General features: G+C 45.1%; 1 protein-coding gene across 3 annotated transcripts in view; it reads left to right on the forward strand.

Annotated features, from left to right (window-relative positions):
• Window positions 1–17596, forward strand: part of ZNF331 (zinc finger protein 331) — a 42525-nt gene extending 24929 nt beyond the window's left edge. For all 3 annotated transcript variants that reach the window (XM_063701890.1, XM_031004669.3, XM_063701891.1), the window contains 3 exons: window positions 7137–7218; window positions 9427–9553; window positions 14708–17596. In XM_063701890.1, the coding sequence (XP_063557960.1) occupies window positions 7210–7218; window positions 9427–9553; window positions 14708–15963 (1392 nt within the window). In that variant the 5' untranslated portion in view covers window positions 7137–7209 and the 3' untranslated portion in view covers window positions 15964–17596. The remainder of the gene's footprint in view (window positions 1–7136; window positions 7219–9426; window positions 9554–14707) is intronic.
• The last annotated feature ends 296 nt before the right edge of the window (window positions 17597–17892 follow it).

Consider the following 17892-nt stretch of genomic DNA (forward strand, 5'->3'; position numbering starts at 1 on the left):
GAGGCAGGAGAATTGCTTGAACCTGGGAGGTGGAGGTTGCAGTGAGCCGAGATTGTGCCACAGCATTCCAGCCTGGATGACAGAACAAGACTCTGTCTCAAAAAATAAGATAAAATAACTAGAGATTCTAGAATTGTAATGTTTCTTTCCCAGAACATGACAGTAATCACTGATAAATTCTAAGTAATCATCAGGTGCCTTACAAATATGGACTTTCTGGGTAACATTAGCAAGGTTATAGACACAAGTAACAAAGACTGTATAAGTAACATTTGCAAGATAAAATAATAAGGTGATAAGATGGCAATAGTTAAAAATGTTCACATGTATCTTCCATTTCACATAGAACACAAGATTCACGCCGGGTGCAGTGGCTTATGCCTGTAATCCCAGCACTTTGGGAGGCCAAAGCGGGTGGATCACCTGAGGTCAGGAGTTCGAGACCAGCCTGGCTAACATGGTGAAACCGTATCTCTACTAAAAATACAAAAACTAGCCAAGCATGGTGGCAAGCGCCTATAATCCCAGCTTCTTGGGAGGCTGAGGTAGGAGAATCAATTGAACCTGGGGGGTTGAGGTTGCAGTGAGCCAAGATCGCTCCACTGTACTCCAGCCTGGGCAACAAGAGCAAAATCCCATCTCAAAAAGAAAAAAAAAAACTCCGGGCACTGTGGCTCATGCTTGTAATCCCAACACTTTGGAAGGCCGAGGTGGGCAGACCACAAGGTCAGGAGTTCGAGACCATACTGGCCAACATGGTGAAACCCCATCTCTACTAAAAATACAAAAAATAGCCGGGCATGGTGACTCATGCCTGTAATCCCAGCTACTCGGGAGACTGAGACAGGAGAATCGCTTGAACTCGGGAGGCAGAGGTTGCAGTGAGTCAAGATTGTGCCACTGCACTCCAGCCTCAGTAACAGAGTGAGACTGTCTCTTAAAAAAAAAAAAAACAAAAACCAGATTCACCCTCTTGCTAATGTTTGCAAGTTGGCATCTTCTCAGAATAGGTTCTGTAAGCTGGATTCCACACCCCCCACCCCCCGCCCCCGAGAAGGAGTCTTGCTATGTCACCCAGGCTGGAGTGCAAGGGCGCGATCTCAGCTCACTGCAACCTCCGCCTCCTGGGTTCAAGCGATTCTCCTGCCTCAGCCTCCCAAGAAGCTGGTATTACAGGCTTTTACCACCACACTCAGCTAATTTTTGTATTTTTAGTAGAGATGGGGTTTCACCATGTTGGGCAGGCTGGTCTTGAACTCCTGACCTCGTAATCCACCCACCTCAGCCTCCCAAAGTACTGGGATTACAGGTGTGAGCCACCGCACCCAGCCAAGCTGGATTTTTTAATGCAGAATCATGTCTCTTTTCTCTACTTACTGGTGGAGAGGCAACATTTCCCTAAATGTGTCTTAGAATCTTTATTGCTAGTTTTGCTAATGAACAGAATTTCATTCTTCACACATTAAGCTCTGAAAATTGTTTTTAGTTTGCATTCATTATATTGGCAACTGGCTTGAGAAATATATTTTAATGTAAGTAAAAAAAAAAGCAGACTTGATTATTTTATAAAATTTGAGATGTGTAATGTTGATCTTCAATAATAACAGCTAATTTACATTAAATAATTGTTGTGTATTACTGCATGTTGTAGATAGATTATCTTAGTTAATAGTTCATGCAGTCGTACCTTGTGGTATTTTTATTCCAGCTTTACCAGTGAGGAAACCGACACTGTGAGGTTAGTAATCATCAGAGCTCAGGTTTGCATCCTGAAAGACCACAGAGCTGCCGGGTGCAGTGGCAAAACCCATCTCTACTAAAAATACAAAAATTAGCTGGGCGTGGGCGCGCACCTGTAGTCCCAGCTACTCAGGAGGCTAAGGCAGGAGAATGGCTTGAACCCGGGAGGGAGAGATTGCAGTGACCCGAGATCACACCGTTGCACTCCAGCCTGGCGACAGAGCGAGACTTCATCTCAAAAAAAAAAAAAAGACCACAGAGCCTGCGTTTTTTTTTTTTTTTTTTTTTTTGAGACAGAGTCTCACTCTGTTGCCCAGGCTGCAATACAGTGGCTATTCACAGGTACTATCCCACTACTGATCAGCACAGGAGTTTTGACCGCCTCTATTTCTGACCTGGGCCAGTTCATCCAAGCCTGTGTCCTTAATTTCACCAAAACATCTCTGCCCAGATTATACGTACCTTTTTATTTTATTTTATTTTATTTTTTTGAGATGGAGTCTTGCCCTGTTGCCAAGACTGGAGTACAGTGGTGCGATCTTGGCTCACTGCAGTCTCCACCTCCCGGGTCCCGGCTATGTTGGCCAGGCTGGTTTTGGAACTCCTGACCTCAAGTGATCCACCCGCCTTGGCCTCCCAAAGCGCTGGGATTACAGGCATGAGCCACCGTGCCCGGACTATGCATAATTTTTTAAATCTACCTTCTTCCCTTGGTAATTCATCAGAAATTTTTTCTCAATTAATCTGCATCAATGTCATTAGTAAATGTATTCCATATCATTATATAACATTATGTATGTGTTCTCTACTATGAGATATTTCAGTTGTTTTCATTTTTAAACATTATCTGCTGGAAAATCTGGATAAGATCCATGGGTTGTTATTGTCCTGGTTGTGATATTTTACTGTTATTTTGCAAGGTGTCACAGTTGGCATAAATCAGGTCAAGGGTACAAAAGACCACTGTCTAGTATTTCTTATAACTACATGTGTATCTACATTTATCTCAGTTTAAAAGACAATCTTTCCTAGAAAAAACTGATTTTTTGAACATTCTTAGGCATGCATTCATATACTACTATAGCTATTTCCTTGTCATAAATTCCAGAATGTGGAATTTTGAGTCAAAATTAGACATTTGTTCAGTGCCTGCAATATGCCAGATGCTGTGGCTATTCATACTTGGAATGAGAGTCTGATTCCGTGGACTCAGCTGCTGCCTGTACAGTGTTTATAATCCAGCAAGGGAAACTAAATAGAAGAAGCTCAAGGCAGCCTGTGGTCAAGGCCGGTGGAGAATTCCAGGTCACACACTCAGAGAGGTGCCAGGAAGGGGACATCATTCTGTGGACAGCCACTGATAATTCATGACCAGGTGATTCTGAATATACTGACTCTTTGTTGGGATAAATGGAATTTATTTTCTAGGCTTTATACCTTATGTAATTTTTTTCCTTTTTAAATTTTTTTTAGAGATGGGGTCTTGCTATGTTGCCCAGGCTGGTCTCAGACTCCTGGCTTCAAGCAGTCCTCCCACTGTGGCCCCACAAAGCGCAGTGTTGGCATTACAAGTGTGAACCACTATGTCTGGCCTTTTTTGTCCTTTATCCTTTTTTATTTTTATTTTTTTTTCTTTTTGAGACAGAGTCTCAGTCTGTCACCCAGGCTGGAGTGCAGTGGCACGATCTGGGCTCACTGGAAACTCCACCTCCTGGGTTCAAGCAATTCTTGTGCCTCAGCTTCCCGAGTAGCTGGGATTACAGGCACGCACCACCACACCTAGCTAATATTTGTATTTTTCTAGTAGGGACAGGGTTTCACCATGTTGGCCAGGCTGGTCTCAAACTCCTGACCTCAGGTGATCCGCCCGCCTCAGCCTCCCAAAGTGCTGGGATTACAGGAGTGAGCCACCATGGCTAGGAGTAGACTTTTTAAGAAAAAAAAGAAACCTTCTTTGTCTTTGGAGAGTCTGATTGCCTCTGACTACATTTCAAATCAATACACATTTATATTTGATAAGGGAATGCGTGCCTTTTGTTGCAACAAATAGGTGCACTGAAATGGAGACACCCAAGATCATGGGGTGTGTCAGGAGCTGTCAGGACCATCCCCAGGTTCCTTGTTTCTCTAGATGGACTCAACAGGACTCACCATCTAGACCGACTCGTGACCGGTTTATTCCAATGAAGGGATACAAAGCAAAACCAGCCGAGGGAGAGGTTGCATAGGACAGGTTAGCAGGGAACCAGGCTCCCTCTTCCTCAGTCCTCTCCCAGGGGCATCACACCGGATGTGCCTGGCTCATCCAGCATCACATTGTGACAACACCTGTTCCATGTTATCGACCAGGGAAGCTCACCAGAGTCTGCTGGTGCAAGGTTTGGTTTGGTTTGGTTTGGTTTTGGGTCGGAGTTTTGCTCTTTCGCCCAGGCTGGAGTGAAGTGGCATGATCTCGGCTCACTGCAATCTCTGCCCCCTGGGTCCAAGTGATTCTCCTGCCTCAGCCTCCCAAGTAGCTGGGTTTACAGGCACCCGCCACCAGGCCCAGCTAATTTTTGTATGGTAGTGCAAGGTTTTGATCAGGGTTCATGCACACACTGCCTCGCACAATCTGAATCTTCTGGACTCCCGGAGGAAACCAAGGGTTCCGTGTAAACCACATCGTTTATAGTGATTATTCCAGTGAAGGGATACAAAGCAAAATCAGAAGAGGGAGAGGTTGCGTAGGACAGGTTAGCAGGGAACCAGGCTCAGTTTAGGCACAGCGAGCCACTCTTACATGTGAAAGAAGAGTGAGAACACCCGGGTCTGGTTTTCAGACGCCATGGGCCAGTGTTGCGAGCAGCCTAAGGACGGCAGTTTCCAGTTCAGTGTGTTAACTGTTCTGCATAAGGGGTCGTAGAACTTCCCAGACTTTTTCCTTCTGTTTCTCTGTTTTTATATCTCTATTTTATATATTTTTCTACTGATATCTTAGGGTTGGTTTGTCAGCGTGTATGGTTCTGCATTCCCTCCTTCCCTCTCTCCTCCTCTCCCTCTCTCTCCATATATATACATGTGTATGTGTATGTGTATATATAGACAGATGCGTGTGTGTGTGTATTTTTATATATGGAATTTTACAAATGTTATTGCGTCATTCTGTTTTGGTAACCTAACTTTACTGAGAGTATGTCTGAAATATCTCTCATGTCTTTAAATATCTTTCTAACTTAACATTCAGTAATCATTTACTATTTTACTTTGATATTCTGTGTGTAATCATGCTGTCAGCTTTTCTGGACTCAAAAGTGCTCTCAGATGTCACCTCTGGTATACAAAAAAAAACAGTTCTGTGTATTACCTGAGCAGTTTCTTGTCCACCTGCCACGTTGTGAGTAACATCACCCAATCTGGAGGCCAGAAGAGGCCCAAGTTTGGGTAATACAGCCCCTGTTCACCCTGGAAGCTTGTCTGCAGGGACCAGGGTAGGCTCAGAATGAGACTACATACTCTAAGCACCCACTGTCTGATCCTAGATCACAATCCCCCCATCCAGAGTTAGCTAATCTATGAGGCTCACGGGCACGGTCTGCATGGAAGACCACCCTCACTTCTGACACCACTGCAAGCTTGGTGGGGATTCCTCAAACCACCCTCAGGTTCAACAGTTCACTAGAGCCAGGCATGGTGACTCATGCCTATAATCCCAGCACCTTGGGAAGCTAAGGTGGGAAGCTCACTTGAGGCCAGGAGTTCAAGACCAGCCTGGGAAATACAGTGGGACGCAATCTCTACAAAAAAAAAAAATTAGCCAAGTGCAGTGGTGCAACCTGTAATCCCACCTACTCAGGAGGCTGAGGTGGGAGGATTGCTTGAGCCCAGGAAGTCAAGGCTGCAGTGAGCTGAGATTGTACCACTGCACTCCAGCCTGGATGAGAGTGAGACCCTGTCTTAAAAAAAAAAACAAAAAAAACTATTCACTAAAAGGACCCACAGAATTCACTGAGAGATGTTATGCTCATGGTTACAGTTTATTACAAGGAAAGGATACAGATTGTCATCACCCAAGGAAAGAAGTACGTGGCCAGGTGTGGTGGCTCATGCCTGTAATCCCAACGCTTTGGGAGGCCAAGGAGGGCAGATCACGAGGTCGGGAGTTTAAGACCAGCCTGGCCAACATGGTGAAACCCCATCTCTACTAAAAATACAAAAATCAGCTGGGCATGGTGGCATGTGCCTATAGTCCCAGCTACTCAGGAGGCTGAGGCAGGAGAATCGCTTGAACCCAGGAGGCAGAGGTTGTGGTAGGCCGAGATCGTGCCACTGCACTCCAGCCTGGGCAACAGAGCGAGACTCCGTTCAAAAAAAAAAAAAAAAGTACGTAAGTTGAAGTCCAGGAGGGTTCCAGACACAGAGCTTCTGGTGTCTTCTCCCTGTGGAGTCAGGACTCATTACTCTGCTGTCTTTGATGTGTGACAACAGGCACCAACTATCGCCAACTAGAGAAGCTCACCAGAGCTCTGATGTTGGAAGTTTTTATTGGGGCCTCAGCAGGTAGACATGATTGACTGGTTGGTTGATTAACTGTCTACATGGTTAATCTCAGTGTCCAGGTCAGCTGATACTGCGTGACCAAAAGCTCCTACCCCGAATCCCTTGATTAGTATTTCTGGCATAGCAAGCCCTCATCAGAAACAAAGACATTCCTCTTAGAGGTAATATAGATTACCTCTCAGCACCAGAGGGCAAAGGCCAGACTACTATTTAGGCAAGTACACATCCTTTACTACATCCCACCCATCCGTCCCCAATAGGGAGCTGGCCAGAAATGAAGCCCTCCTGTTAAATTGTCTGGGCCTGTCTTTGAGGCAAAAAAAAAAAAAAAAAGTAAAGCCGCCTGTGTGCAGCTAGGTTTCCTGAGGTTTCATTGAGAGCTTGGTTTAGGTTTGATCCATGATACTCTTTTTTTTTTTTTTTTTTTTTTGAGACAGAATCTTGCTCTGTCACCAGAGGCTGGAGTGCAGTGACACAATCTCAGCTCACTGCAACCTCCGCCTCCCGGGTTCAAGCGATTCCCCTGCCTCAACCTCCCAAGTAGCTGGGACTACAGGCACGTGCCACCACATCCGGCTAATTTTTTGTATTTTTAGTAGAGGCAGGGTTTCACCGTGTTAGCCAAGATGGTCTCGATCTCCTAACCTTGTGATCCACCCACCTCGGCCTCCCAAAGTGCTGGGATTACAGGCGTGAGCCACCGCGCCTGGCCTGATCCATGATACTCTTCACCTTTCCCAGATATGTCACGGTTGTGTGTTTGTGTTGGGAAGCCAAGACAGAGGAGCCAAAAGGTCATATTACATCACTATGGGGACCCCAGATGCACCTCGTTTTAATCTCTTTTTTTCCACCCCTAGCTCTAGCCTCTCGGAATTTGTCTTCTTCAGTGGAAACCCCAAGAAGACTGATCAGTTCTTCAGTTCTAAAACAATGGCCCAGGTAAGTGTATATTTCTCTTTCCTTCTTGAGCTATGATATTTGCGTTTTGTGCATCTGCTTGTGAATTATCTGAAGCCTTTTATCTAGTCAAGCTCTTTATAATTACCTGTTTCCCAGTTCTTTCTATTCCAGTGAATGATAATGCCACGTAGCTCCGTGTCTGCCTTTTTGGGAAATCACTGAGCAGGTGATTAAGTATCTCCTGTTTGCTCCCTTTTTTGGCAAGGGTAATTTTGGAGCAGTGAAGTAGCAAAGTCCTTTGAGGGAAATGTTTAAGTCAAGTCTGTGGTTTGATGAGTTGGATATGTTGGTCCCATCTGACCACATGAGAAACAAATCCTCCACTGATCATGTTTTCTGCGTAGCTAAGAGGGAATGCTCATATTTGCCGGTCTGTCTTAGTATGTGCTCAGATCCCAAGCTTTATGGGACTTTTGGAAAGGGATGGGGCTGTGATTAGGACCTTTGAACAGAGGTCATGTTCCTGCCGGGAAACTGGAGGATAAATTTTATTATTGAATGGATCTCTCAGACCACAAGATGATTCTAAGTCATCTGACATCCTTATCCTCTAAATCAGAAACAGGGGGCCGGGTGTGGTGGCTCATACCTGTAATCCCAGCACTTTGGGAGGCCCAGGTGGGTGGATCACTTGTGGTCAGGAGTTCAAAACCAACCTGACCAACATGGTAAAACCTCATCTGTACTAAAAATACCAAAATTAGCAGGCTATGGTGGCATGTGTCCATAATCCCAGCTACTTGGTAGGCTGAGGCAGGAGAATTGCTTGAACCCAGGAGATGGAGGTTGCAGTGAGCCAAGATCATGCCACTGCACTCCAGTCTGGGCAACAGAGCAAGACTCTGTCTCAAAAAAAAAGAAAAAAAAAATCAGGAACGGGGGAAAGGCAGGGTTATGGATGGTAATAAATATGAAGATCTTCCAGTATGGAAGTAGGAGATGATCACATACCCCAGAATCACAGAAAGCCTTAGGTGTTTTGGTCAACCTAAGTGAATAATAGTAATAAACAGTCTGACCTACCTGTGTGGGAATTTTTTAAATGCTTAAAAGGAAGACTGCTTAAAATGTAGTTTGGCATGATGAACTGGAGGCTTGAAAACATTCAAACATGCAAACCCCATTTTCTTTTTTTTTTCTTGGGACGGAGTTTCACTCTTGTTGCCCAGGCTGGAGTGCAGTGGTGCCATCTTGGCTCACCTCAACCTCCGCCTCGCGGGTTCAAGTAATTCTCCTGCCTCAGCCTCCTGAGTAGCTGGGATTACAGGGATGCGCCGCCACGCCCAGCTAATTTTTGTATTTTAAGTAGAGACGAGGTTTCTGCATGTTGGTCAACCTGGTCTCGAACCCCCAACCTCAGGTGATCCGCCTGCCTCAGCCTCCCAAAGTGCTGGGATTACAGGCATGAGCCACCACACCTAGCAAACCCTATCTTCTTTTCTTTTTTTTTTTTTTTTGAGGCAGAGTCTCGCTCTGTCGCCCAGGCTGGAGTGCAGTGCCACGATCTCTGCTCACTGCAAGCTCTGACCACCCCGGGTTCATGCCATTCTCCTGCCTCAGCCTCCCGAGTAGCTGGGACTACAGGCGCCCACCATCACGCCCGGCTAATTTTTTTGTATTTTTAGTAGAGACGGGGTTTCGCCATGTTTGCCAGGATGGTCTTGATCTCCTGACCTCGTGATCCGCCCGTCTTGATCTCATGATCTGCCTGCCTTGGCCTCCCAAAGTGTTGGGATTACAGGTGTGAGCCCCCGCGCCCAGCCCCAGCAAACCCTATTTTCTAAAATAAAAGATCTTAAACAGAAATCTTGATTTTTCTTCCCCCCTTAAAAGAAAAAGTGCTGTAGGAATCCACACTTGTTGAGAACTTACAAGGCAGGCACGTAGCAGACACTGCTTGTAAGCAAGAAGAAAACTTGGATTGTTTTATCCACTTCCTGGCAGGTTTGACTAACTGAGGGTTCTGCACAGTAAAGTCATTTTCTCTGCAGCGGTAGAGCTCTTCAGTGACATGCAGGCATTCTGCTTCCGTCACAGTTACAGTGATGTCCTTACCGCCCCTTGCCGATGTCACGGGTGTTCAGTCTACTCACGGTGTTCACCCTACCCAGAGGGTGGCCTCTTGTCTCCTTCATCTGGAAGCTGTTTCCTTTCATTTCATCATGCACATGTGGGTTTCTGTTTCAGGGTTTGGTGACATTCGCCGACGTAGCCATAGACTTTTCTCAGGAGGAGTGGGCCTGTCTGAACTCTGCTCAGAGGGACCTGTACTGGGACGTGATGCTGGAGAACTACAGTAACTTGGTCTCACTGGGTGAGTTGCACACCTCAGATAACTTAGACTGCCTCCTGGAATATCCGCTCTCCCCTGTGAATTTCAGGACCGCCTTTCAAGAAACTAGTTGAATTTCTTCTTCCTGTCCCCAAGGAATGTATTGAGCCTTATTGATGTGGCCGTGAGCACCACACACCTTCCCCTCCCATCCATCGGTTACCTTCCCACCTTTGTCGACTCCCCCGTAATCATCTCACTTCCTTAATGTCCGTGGAATGAGTGGGAATTCTGGGATATTTATTTCATGACCATCCTCAAAGGAGCCAGTTTGTCCTGTGAGAGTATGTTTATACCCAAATTGCTATTGGTGGTCGGTGTTACTCTAGGGACCCACGTCTAGGGAAAACATGTGGACACAGTGCCCTGAATTGTTCTAGTAAACCAGCCTATGAGTTTGAAGTACAGTAGATCAGACAAACAGAATTTGTATAAAACCAAAGTGGGCGTATTTCATTTCTTACATACCATACCTGAAGTGAGGTTGAAAGTTAAAATCCCTGAACTTTGAGTTAAACATTGAATGACAATATCTTGTAAACATCTCTGGAAACTTATTTTTCTTCTAGCAGAAATAACAACGATGATATTAATGGCTAAGCTGTCTGTGGTGACACTGCCTGTAATCCCAGCTACTCGGAAGACTGAGGCAGGAGGGTCACTTGAGCCCAGGAGTTGAAGGCTGTAGTTAGCTGTGATCATACCGCTGTACTCCAGGCTGGGTAACAGATCAAGACCCCATCGCTAAAACAATAAACAAATAGGAATATATATATTTTATATATATACAAACACATATATATTATATATATACACACATATATTATATATACACATATATACACATATACAATATATACATATATACATATATAGTATATATTATATATATAAACTGCTTACTGTGTGCCATGCACTGTGCTAAGCACTGTGTGTGTAAGTACCTTGCATTTCATTCTCACAGGCAGATGAGACAGGCACAATCATTGTCTATTTTGGAGATGAGGATACTGAAACACAGTGATGCAGTCAGACGGAGCAGGAGCTAGAATCGGATTTAACAGTTTTGGTCCCCAGATTCCTTGCTGCCAGCCACCATGTTCCACTTGCCTCTAGGCATAATGCCTACAGAAATTTAAAATATGACCTTTTCTCGGCCAGGCGCAGTGGCTCACGCCTGTAATCCCAGCACTTTGGGAGGCTGAGGTGGGCGGATCACTGGAGGTCAGGAGTTCAAGACCAGCCGGGCCAACGTGGTGAAACCCTGTCTCTACTAAAAATATAAAAATTAGCCGGGCATGGTGGCGCACGCCTGTGATCTCAGCTACTCCGGAGGCTGGTGCAGGAGAATCATTTGAACCTGGGAAGCAGAGGTTGCAGTGAGCCAAGATCGCACTACTGTGCTGCAGCCTGGGCAACAGAGCGAGACTCTGTCTCAAAAATAATAAAAAATAAGGCCGGGTGCGGTGGCTCACTCCTGTGATCACAAGACTTTGGCAGGCCAAGGCAGACGGATCACGAAGATAGGAGTTCGAGACCAGCTTGGCCAACAGAGTGAAACCCCATCTCTCCTGAAAATACAAAAATTTGCCGGGTGTGGTGGCGCATGCCTGTAATTCCAGCTACTTGGGAGGCTGAGGCAGGAGAATCACTTGAACCCGGGAGGCAGAGGTGTAGCATTTCTTTTTTTTTTTAAGATGAGATTTTTTTTTTTTTTCACTCTGTTACTCAGGCTGGAGTGCAGTGGCGCGATCACGGCTCACAGCAGCCTCAACCTCCTGGGCTCAAGCAATCCTCCTGCCTCATCTCCCTGAGTAGCAGGGACCACAGGTGCACACCACAACACCCGGCTAATTGTTGTGTTTTTTCTTAGAGATGGGATTTCGCCATGTTGCCCAAGCTGATCTTGAACTCCTGGGCTGAAGGAATCCACCCACCTCAGCCTTCCAAAGAGGCTGGATTACAAGCGTGAGCCACTGCACCCGGCTCAATAGCATTTTGACTTCTGGTTGTTATAAATTTGATTAATACTCAATCAAAAAAAATTTAAGGCCAGGCATGGTGGCCCACGCCTGTAATCCCAGCACTTTGGGAGTCCAAGGCGGGCAGATCACCTGAAGTCAGGACTTCAAGACCAGCCTGGCCAACATGGTGAAAACCCGTCTCTACTAAAAACACAAAAATTAGCCGGTGTGCTGGTGTGCGCCTGTAATCCCAGCTACCCCGGAGACTGAGTGAGGCAGGAGAATTGCTGGGACCTGGGAGGCAGAGGCTGCAGTGAGTCAAGATCATGCCACTGCACTCCAGCCTGGGCAACAGAGCAAGACTCCCTCTCAAAAAATAAAAATAAAAATAATTTTTAAAGAATTTTTAAAGTTTTGAGCTTGAAATTTTTCTTCAAGTTCTATGTCCTCTAGCATTTCGTTTTTTAAAAGGAGGGCATATGATTTCTAAGCCAGAGGTACTGTCTTATAGAATTAAGGGAAAGAGCCTTGATGGTTGTGAGGGAAAAGACAAGACAACAATACGGAGGAAAGTGGGAGCCAGTCAGCCACCCGTACAAAGAGCATCCCCACAGGGCAGGGAACAGGCACACCCTGAGGTGTTGGAGAAGCTTTCTCCAAGAGCTCAGGCCCAAAGCCTCTAGGAAAGAAAGATCTTACCACGAACTTGATCTTCACCCCATTTCCCTGTCACCTTGTTTTTCCTGTCATATTTAACCCCATTTTATATGCTGCTGGTGCTGCTGGTCTGTGGGCCACGCCTTTAGTAGCAGGGGTAGAGGTGACAGGATCCTCTGCCCTTTATCATTCCTGAAAGTGGGTTAGCCTCGCTTTAAGTGCCCGTTTTCTTTTTCTTATATCTAGGTGTTGGCAATACTGCTTCCCGGGTGTTGTTAATGTGTTTCCACCGTGAAGCACCTGGTATCTGGCTGTAGCTCCTCTTTGCCATTGGCAGTCATTGGCAGTGCTTACATTCATCACACTGGGGGCTCCAATGGTGCGCGCCTATCACTGCCCCTTCATTTATCAGCTGTTATAATTTAAAGAGAAACTTTGTTTCATCTGCTAATTGCTCATGCAGTGGCACTGTTCATATTGGATAAGAAGGATAAAAACTTTGTTCTTTTTCTTTGTCAGTTTTTATGTTGTGTTTTTTTCTTTTTTTCTTTTTTTTTTTTTTTTGAGGCAGGGTCTTACTCTGACTCCCAGGCTGGAGTGCAGTAGTGCAGTCTGGGCTCACTGCAGCCCTGACTTCCGGGCTCAAGCCATCCTCCCACCTCAGCCTCCCAAGTGGCTGGGACTATAGGTGTACACCACCACACCTGACTAATTTTTATATTTTTTTGTAGAGACAGGGTTTTGCTATGTTTCCCAGGCTGGTTTTGAACTCCTGAGCTCAAGTAATCCACCCGCCTCAGTCTCCCAAAGTGCTGGGATTACAGGCGTGAGCCACTGCACCTAGCCAATTGCCAGTTTTTATAATAAAGGTCTGGTTTCCTAGCGTGTTCCAGAGCTGGCCATTTAACATTTTGTAGTATCATTATGAACTTATAGATTTAAACATTTGCTGTTTCTCAGTCCTTTGCAGTTAGCCTCCTTATTGATGCTCAAGTTCTAAACTTTTCCTTATTGTTCTTCTAAACTTTTTCACATTTTTTATTAAATTTAGTCTCGTAAATTATCTTTTTTGTTGCTTTTGAATGTTGTATTCTTTTACCCAGTTGCTTTTTTTTTTTTTTTTTTTTTTGAGACGGAGTCTTACTCAGTCGGCTCACTGCAACCTCCACCTCCCGGGTTCAAGTGATTCTCCTGCCTCAGCCTCCCAAGTAGCTGGGATTATAGGCGCACGCCACCATGCCTGGCTAATTTTTGTGTTTTTAGTACAGACAGGATTTGTTTGTTTTTGTTTTTTGTTTTTTGTTTTTTTGATATGGAGTCTAGCTCTGTCACCCAGGCTGGAGTGCAGTGGCACAATCTCGGCTCACTGCAATTTCTGCCTCCCGGGTTCAAGCGATTCTCCTGCCTCAGCCTCCCAAGTAGCTGGGATTATAGGCGCACGCCACCATGCCTGGCTAATTTTTGTGTTTTTAGTACAGACAGGATTTGTTTGTTTTTGTTTTTTGTTTTTTGTTTTTTTGATATGGAGTCTAGCTCTGTCACCCAGGCTGGAGTGCAGTGGCACAATCTCGGCTCACTGCAATTTCTGCCTCCCGGGTTCAAGCGATTCTCCTGCCTCAGCCTCTGGAGTAGCTGGGATTACAGGTGCCCACCACCATGCCCAGCTAATGTTTGTATTTTTAGTAGAGACAGGATTTCACCGTGTTGGCCAGGCTGGTCTCGAACTCCTGACTTCATGATCTGCCCACCTCGGCCTCCCAAAGTGCTGGGATTACAAGCGTGAGCCACCGTGCCCAGTCTGTTTTTTTGTTTTTGTTTTGAGACAGAGTTTCATGCTTGTTGCCCAGGCTACAGTGCAATGGCATGATCTCGGCTCACTGCAACCTCTGCTTCCCAGGTTCAAGCAATTTCCCTGCCTCAGCCTCCCGAGTACCTGGGATTACAGTCATGCGCCACCACGTCTGGCTAATTTTGTATTTTTAGTGGAGACAAGGTTTCTCCATGTTGGTCAAGCTGGTCTCGGACTCCCGACCTCAGGTGATCTGCCTGCCTTGGCCTCCCAAAGTGCTGGGATTACAGGCGTGATGAGCCACCACTCCCGGCCCTTTACCCAGTTACTTTTAATAATACTACTGACATATACGTGTATCAGTTTCAGAATGCTTTACACACAGCCATCCAACTGCATATTGTTTTGTTACAGTACTTCTATATTTGGTTTTCCAAGTATATCATCACATCATCTACAAATACTTGTTTTCATCTTCAAAATAGGAAATAATAGGACTAATTGTCGGGACCTTTTTCATGTCTGACTTTAAAATAGATGTCTCCAATGAATTCTCAGTTAGTATTGTGCCAGAAGTAGAATCTACATTTTAACAAGAGCCCTGGGTGATTCACATTTATTCTACTGGATAATTTTTATTTCTATTAGACGAGTTTTTGGTTTGTGGTTCGGTTCGTTTGTACTTGTGTCCCTCTAAAGGAAAGAAAATATGTTCTTTTTTCCCAGATTTGGAGTCAGCATATGAAAATAAGAGTTTACCTACAGAAAAAAACATTCATGAAATAAGGGCTTCCAAAAGGAATTCAGACAGAAGAAGTAAATCCCTTGGCCGTAACTGGATATGTGAAGGTACGCTTGAAAGACCACAGCGCTCCAGAGGGAGGTATGTCAATCAGATGATCATCAATTATGTCAAAAGGCCTGCTACTAGAGAAGGCACCCCTCCTAGAACACATCAGAGACATCATAAGGAGAATTCCTTTGAATGTAAGGACTGTGGGAAGGCCTTTAGTCGTGGCTATCAACTTAGTCAACATCAGAAAATCCATACTGGCGAGAAACCTTATGAATGTAAAGAATGTAAGAAGGCCTTCCGTTGGGGCAATCAGCTTACTCAACATCAAAAAATTCATACTGGGGAGAAGCCCTACGAATGTAAAGACTGTGGGAAGGCTTTTCGATGGGGCTCAAGCCTCGTTATTCATAAGAGGATTCATACTGGTGAAAAACCCTATGAATGTAAAGACTGTGGAAAGGCCTTTCGGCGTGGTGATGAGCTCACTCAGCACCAGAGATTCCACACTGGGGAGAAAGACTACGAATGCAAAGACTGTGGGAAGACCTTTAGCCGTGTGTATAAACTTATTCAGCACAAGAGAATTCATAGTGGGGAGAAGCCTTACGAGTGTAAAGACTGTGGGAAGGCTTTTATTTGTGGTTCAAGCCTCATTCAGCATAAAAGAATTCACACAGGTGAGAAACCCTATGAATGTCAAGAATGTGGGAAGGCCTTTACTCGAGTCAACTACCTTACTCAGCATCAGAAGATCCACACTGGTGAGAAGCCTCACGAATGTAAGGAGTGTGGGAAGGCCTTTCGCTGGGGTTCGAGCCTCGTTAAGCACGAGAGGATACATACGGGCGAGAAGCCGTACAAGTGCACAGAATGTGGGAAGGCCTTCAATTGTGGCTATCACCTCACTCAGCACGAGAGAATCCACACGGGCGAAACCCCGTATAAATGTAAGGAGTGTGGGAAGGCTTTCATTTATGGGTCGAGCCTCGTGAAACATGAGAGAATTCATACCGGGGTGAAACCCTATGGGTGTACAGAATGTGGGAAGAGCTTTAGTCACGGCCATCAGCTTACACAACATCAGAAAACGCACAGTGGGGCGAAATCCTACGAATGTAAGGAGTGCGGGAAGGCATGTAACCACCTAAACCATCTCCGAGAACATCAGAGGATCCACAACAGCTGAAGAGCCTTTTGAACGCAGTAGCCCGCTCCCATCTATGGTTTCGCTTTCCACAGTTTGTTACCTGCAGTCAACTGCAGTTCAAAAATATTAAATGGAAAATTCCAGAAATAAAGAATTTTAAGTCTCAAATGGTGTGCCCTTCTGAGTAGCGTGATGAAATCTCTCGCTGTCCGGCTCCAGCCGGCCAGGGATGTGAGTCATCCGTTGGTCCAGCACATCCACGCTGTATACGCCACCCACCCTGCTAGTGACTTAGTAGCCGTCTTGGTGATCAGATCAACTATCCCAGCATCACAGTGCCTGTGCCCAAGCAGTCCTCACTTTGCTTAACGGTGGCCCCAGAGAGCAGGAGTAGTGATGCTGGTGATTCGGATATGCCAAAGAGAAGCCACAAAGTGCTTCCTTTTAAATGAAAAGGTGAAAGTTCTCAACTTAAAAAAGAAAAGAAAAAAATCATATACTGAGGTTGCTAAGATCTACATGACAATAAGATATTTTGGGAGAGAGATACGTTCACATAATTTTATTACATATATTGTTACAATTGTTCTATTTTGTTAGTTACTGTTGGTAATCTCTTACTGTGCCTAATTTATAAATTAAACTTTAGATATGTATGTACAGGAAAAAATGTAGTATATAGTATCGTATATATGTACAGGAAAAAAACGCACTATCTGTGGTTTCAGGTATCCACTGGGGGTCTTCGAACGTACCCCCCTCAGGTGAGAGGGGGCTGCTGTACAAAGAATATAGGAAGGCCTCTAGACTACATCCATTCCTTCCTCAACAGGAGGAAAATTCATGGTACAGTTTAACGTAAGCCTTCACCGATCACTGTTGTTTTTTTGTTTTTGTTTTTGTTTTTTTGAGACAGAGTCTCACTCTTGCCCAGGCTGGAGTGCAGTGGCACGGTCTTGGCTCACTGCAACCTCCACCTCCCAGGTTCCAGTAATTCTCCTGCCTCAGCCTCCCCAGTAGCTGGGATTACAGGCATGCACCACCACACCTGGCTAATTTTTGTATTTTTAGTAGAGACAGGTTTCACCATGTTGTCCAGGCTGGTCTCAAACTCCTGACCTCAGGTGATCCACCCACCTTGCCCTCCCAAAGTGCTAGGATTACAGGCGTGAGCCACTGCACCCAGCCCACTGATCACTCTTCTGCTTACAGAATATCAGAAGTCATTCTAGAGGCAAATTTGAAGAGTGGAAAAATCACTTTTTCTGAATGATCTTGTTTTTGGTGTAGATGTTTTTATTGTGTGGGTTAGTTTAATGAATACATAAAGACTACCAGTACCATTCTGTCTTTACTCCGTGGCATCTGTGGAATAACCCTGCTAATGTAACATGTGAGAAAGCCTTTAGTCATGCCACCCACTCTACCAGTTGTCCCCACCATCCCCCGCCCTCCTCCCTGTGAGACACTGGGCCAAAGTCTCGCTACCCCTGTGCGTTGTCCGGCACACAGACACTATGTGCATTATTTGTACGTAAGGATAATCACATCTACCCGAGACTGCTATCATGGAAATTAAATGTTTGGTACATGTAAAGTCTTTGAAAGTGTAACTGGAATATTGTGTAATTTTAATAAATATTAACTATTGTTTTTATGATCATTACTACCATTTGTGTTGCCATTAGTGAATTTTTACAAGAAAACTCCCTGTGGGTGCAATGAGTCTGGAAAAGACCATTGAGTCTTCTAGAAGAAAACATTAAGAGATTATTGGCACAACCGTGGGTTACGCAATGATTTCTTAGTACACAAAACACAGCAAACACAAAAAGTTGTTACACTTCATCAAAAGTACAAAGTTCTGTTCATCAAATGATGCTGTTAAGATAGGGAAAAGGCAAGAAGCAGGACTGGAAGATGTTTGCTCTAAGGTACACCTGACAAAGGAACTCTCATAGAAAATAT

This window comes from Gorilla gorilla, chromosome 20 (genome assembly GCF_029281585.2).
Source record: "Gorilla gorilla gorilla isolate KB3781 chromosome 20, NHGRI_mGorGor1-v2.1_pri, whole genome shotgun sequence".
In the NCBI taxonomy this organism is placed as follows: domain Eukaryota; kingdom Metazoa; phylum Chordata; class Mammalia; order Primates; family Hominidae; genus Gorilla; species Gorilla gorilla.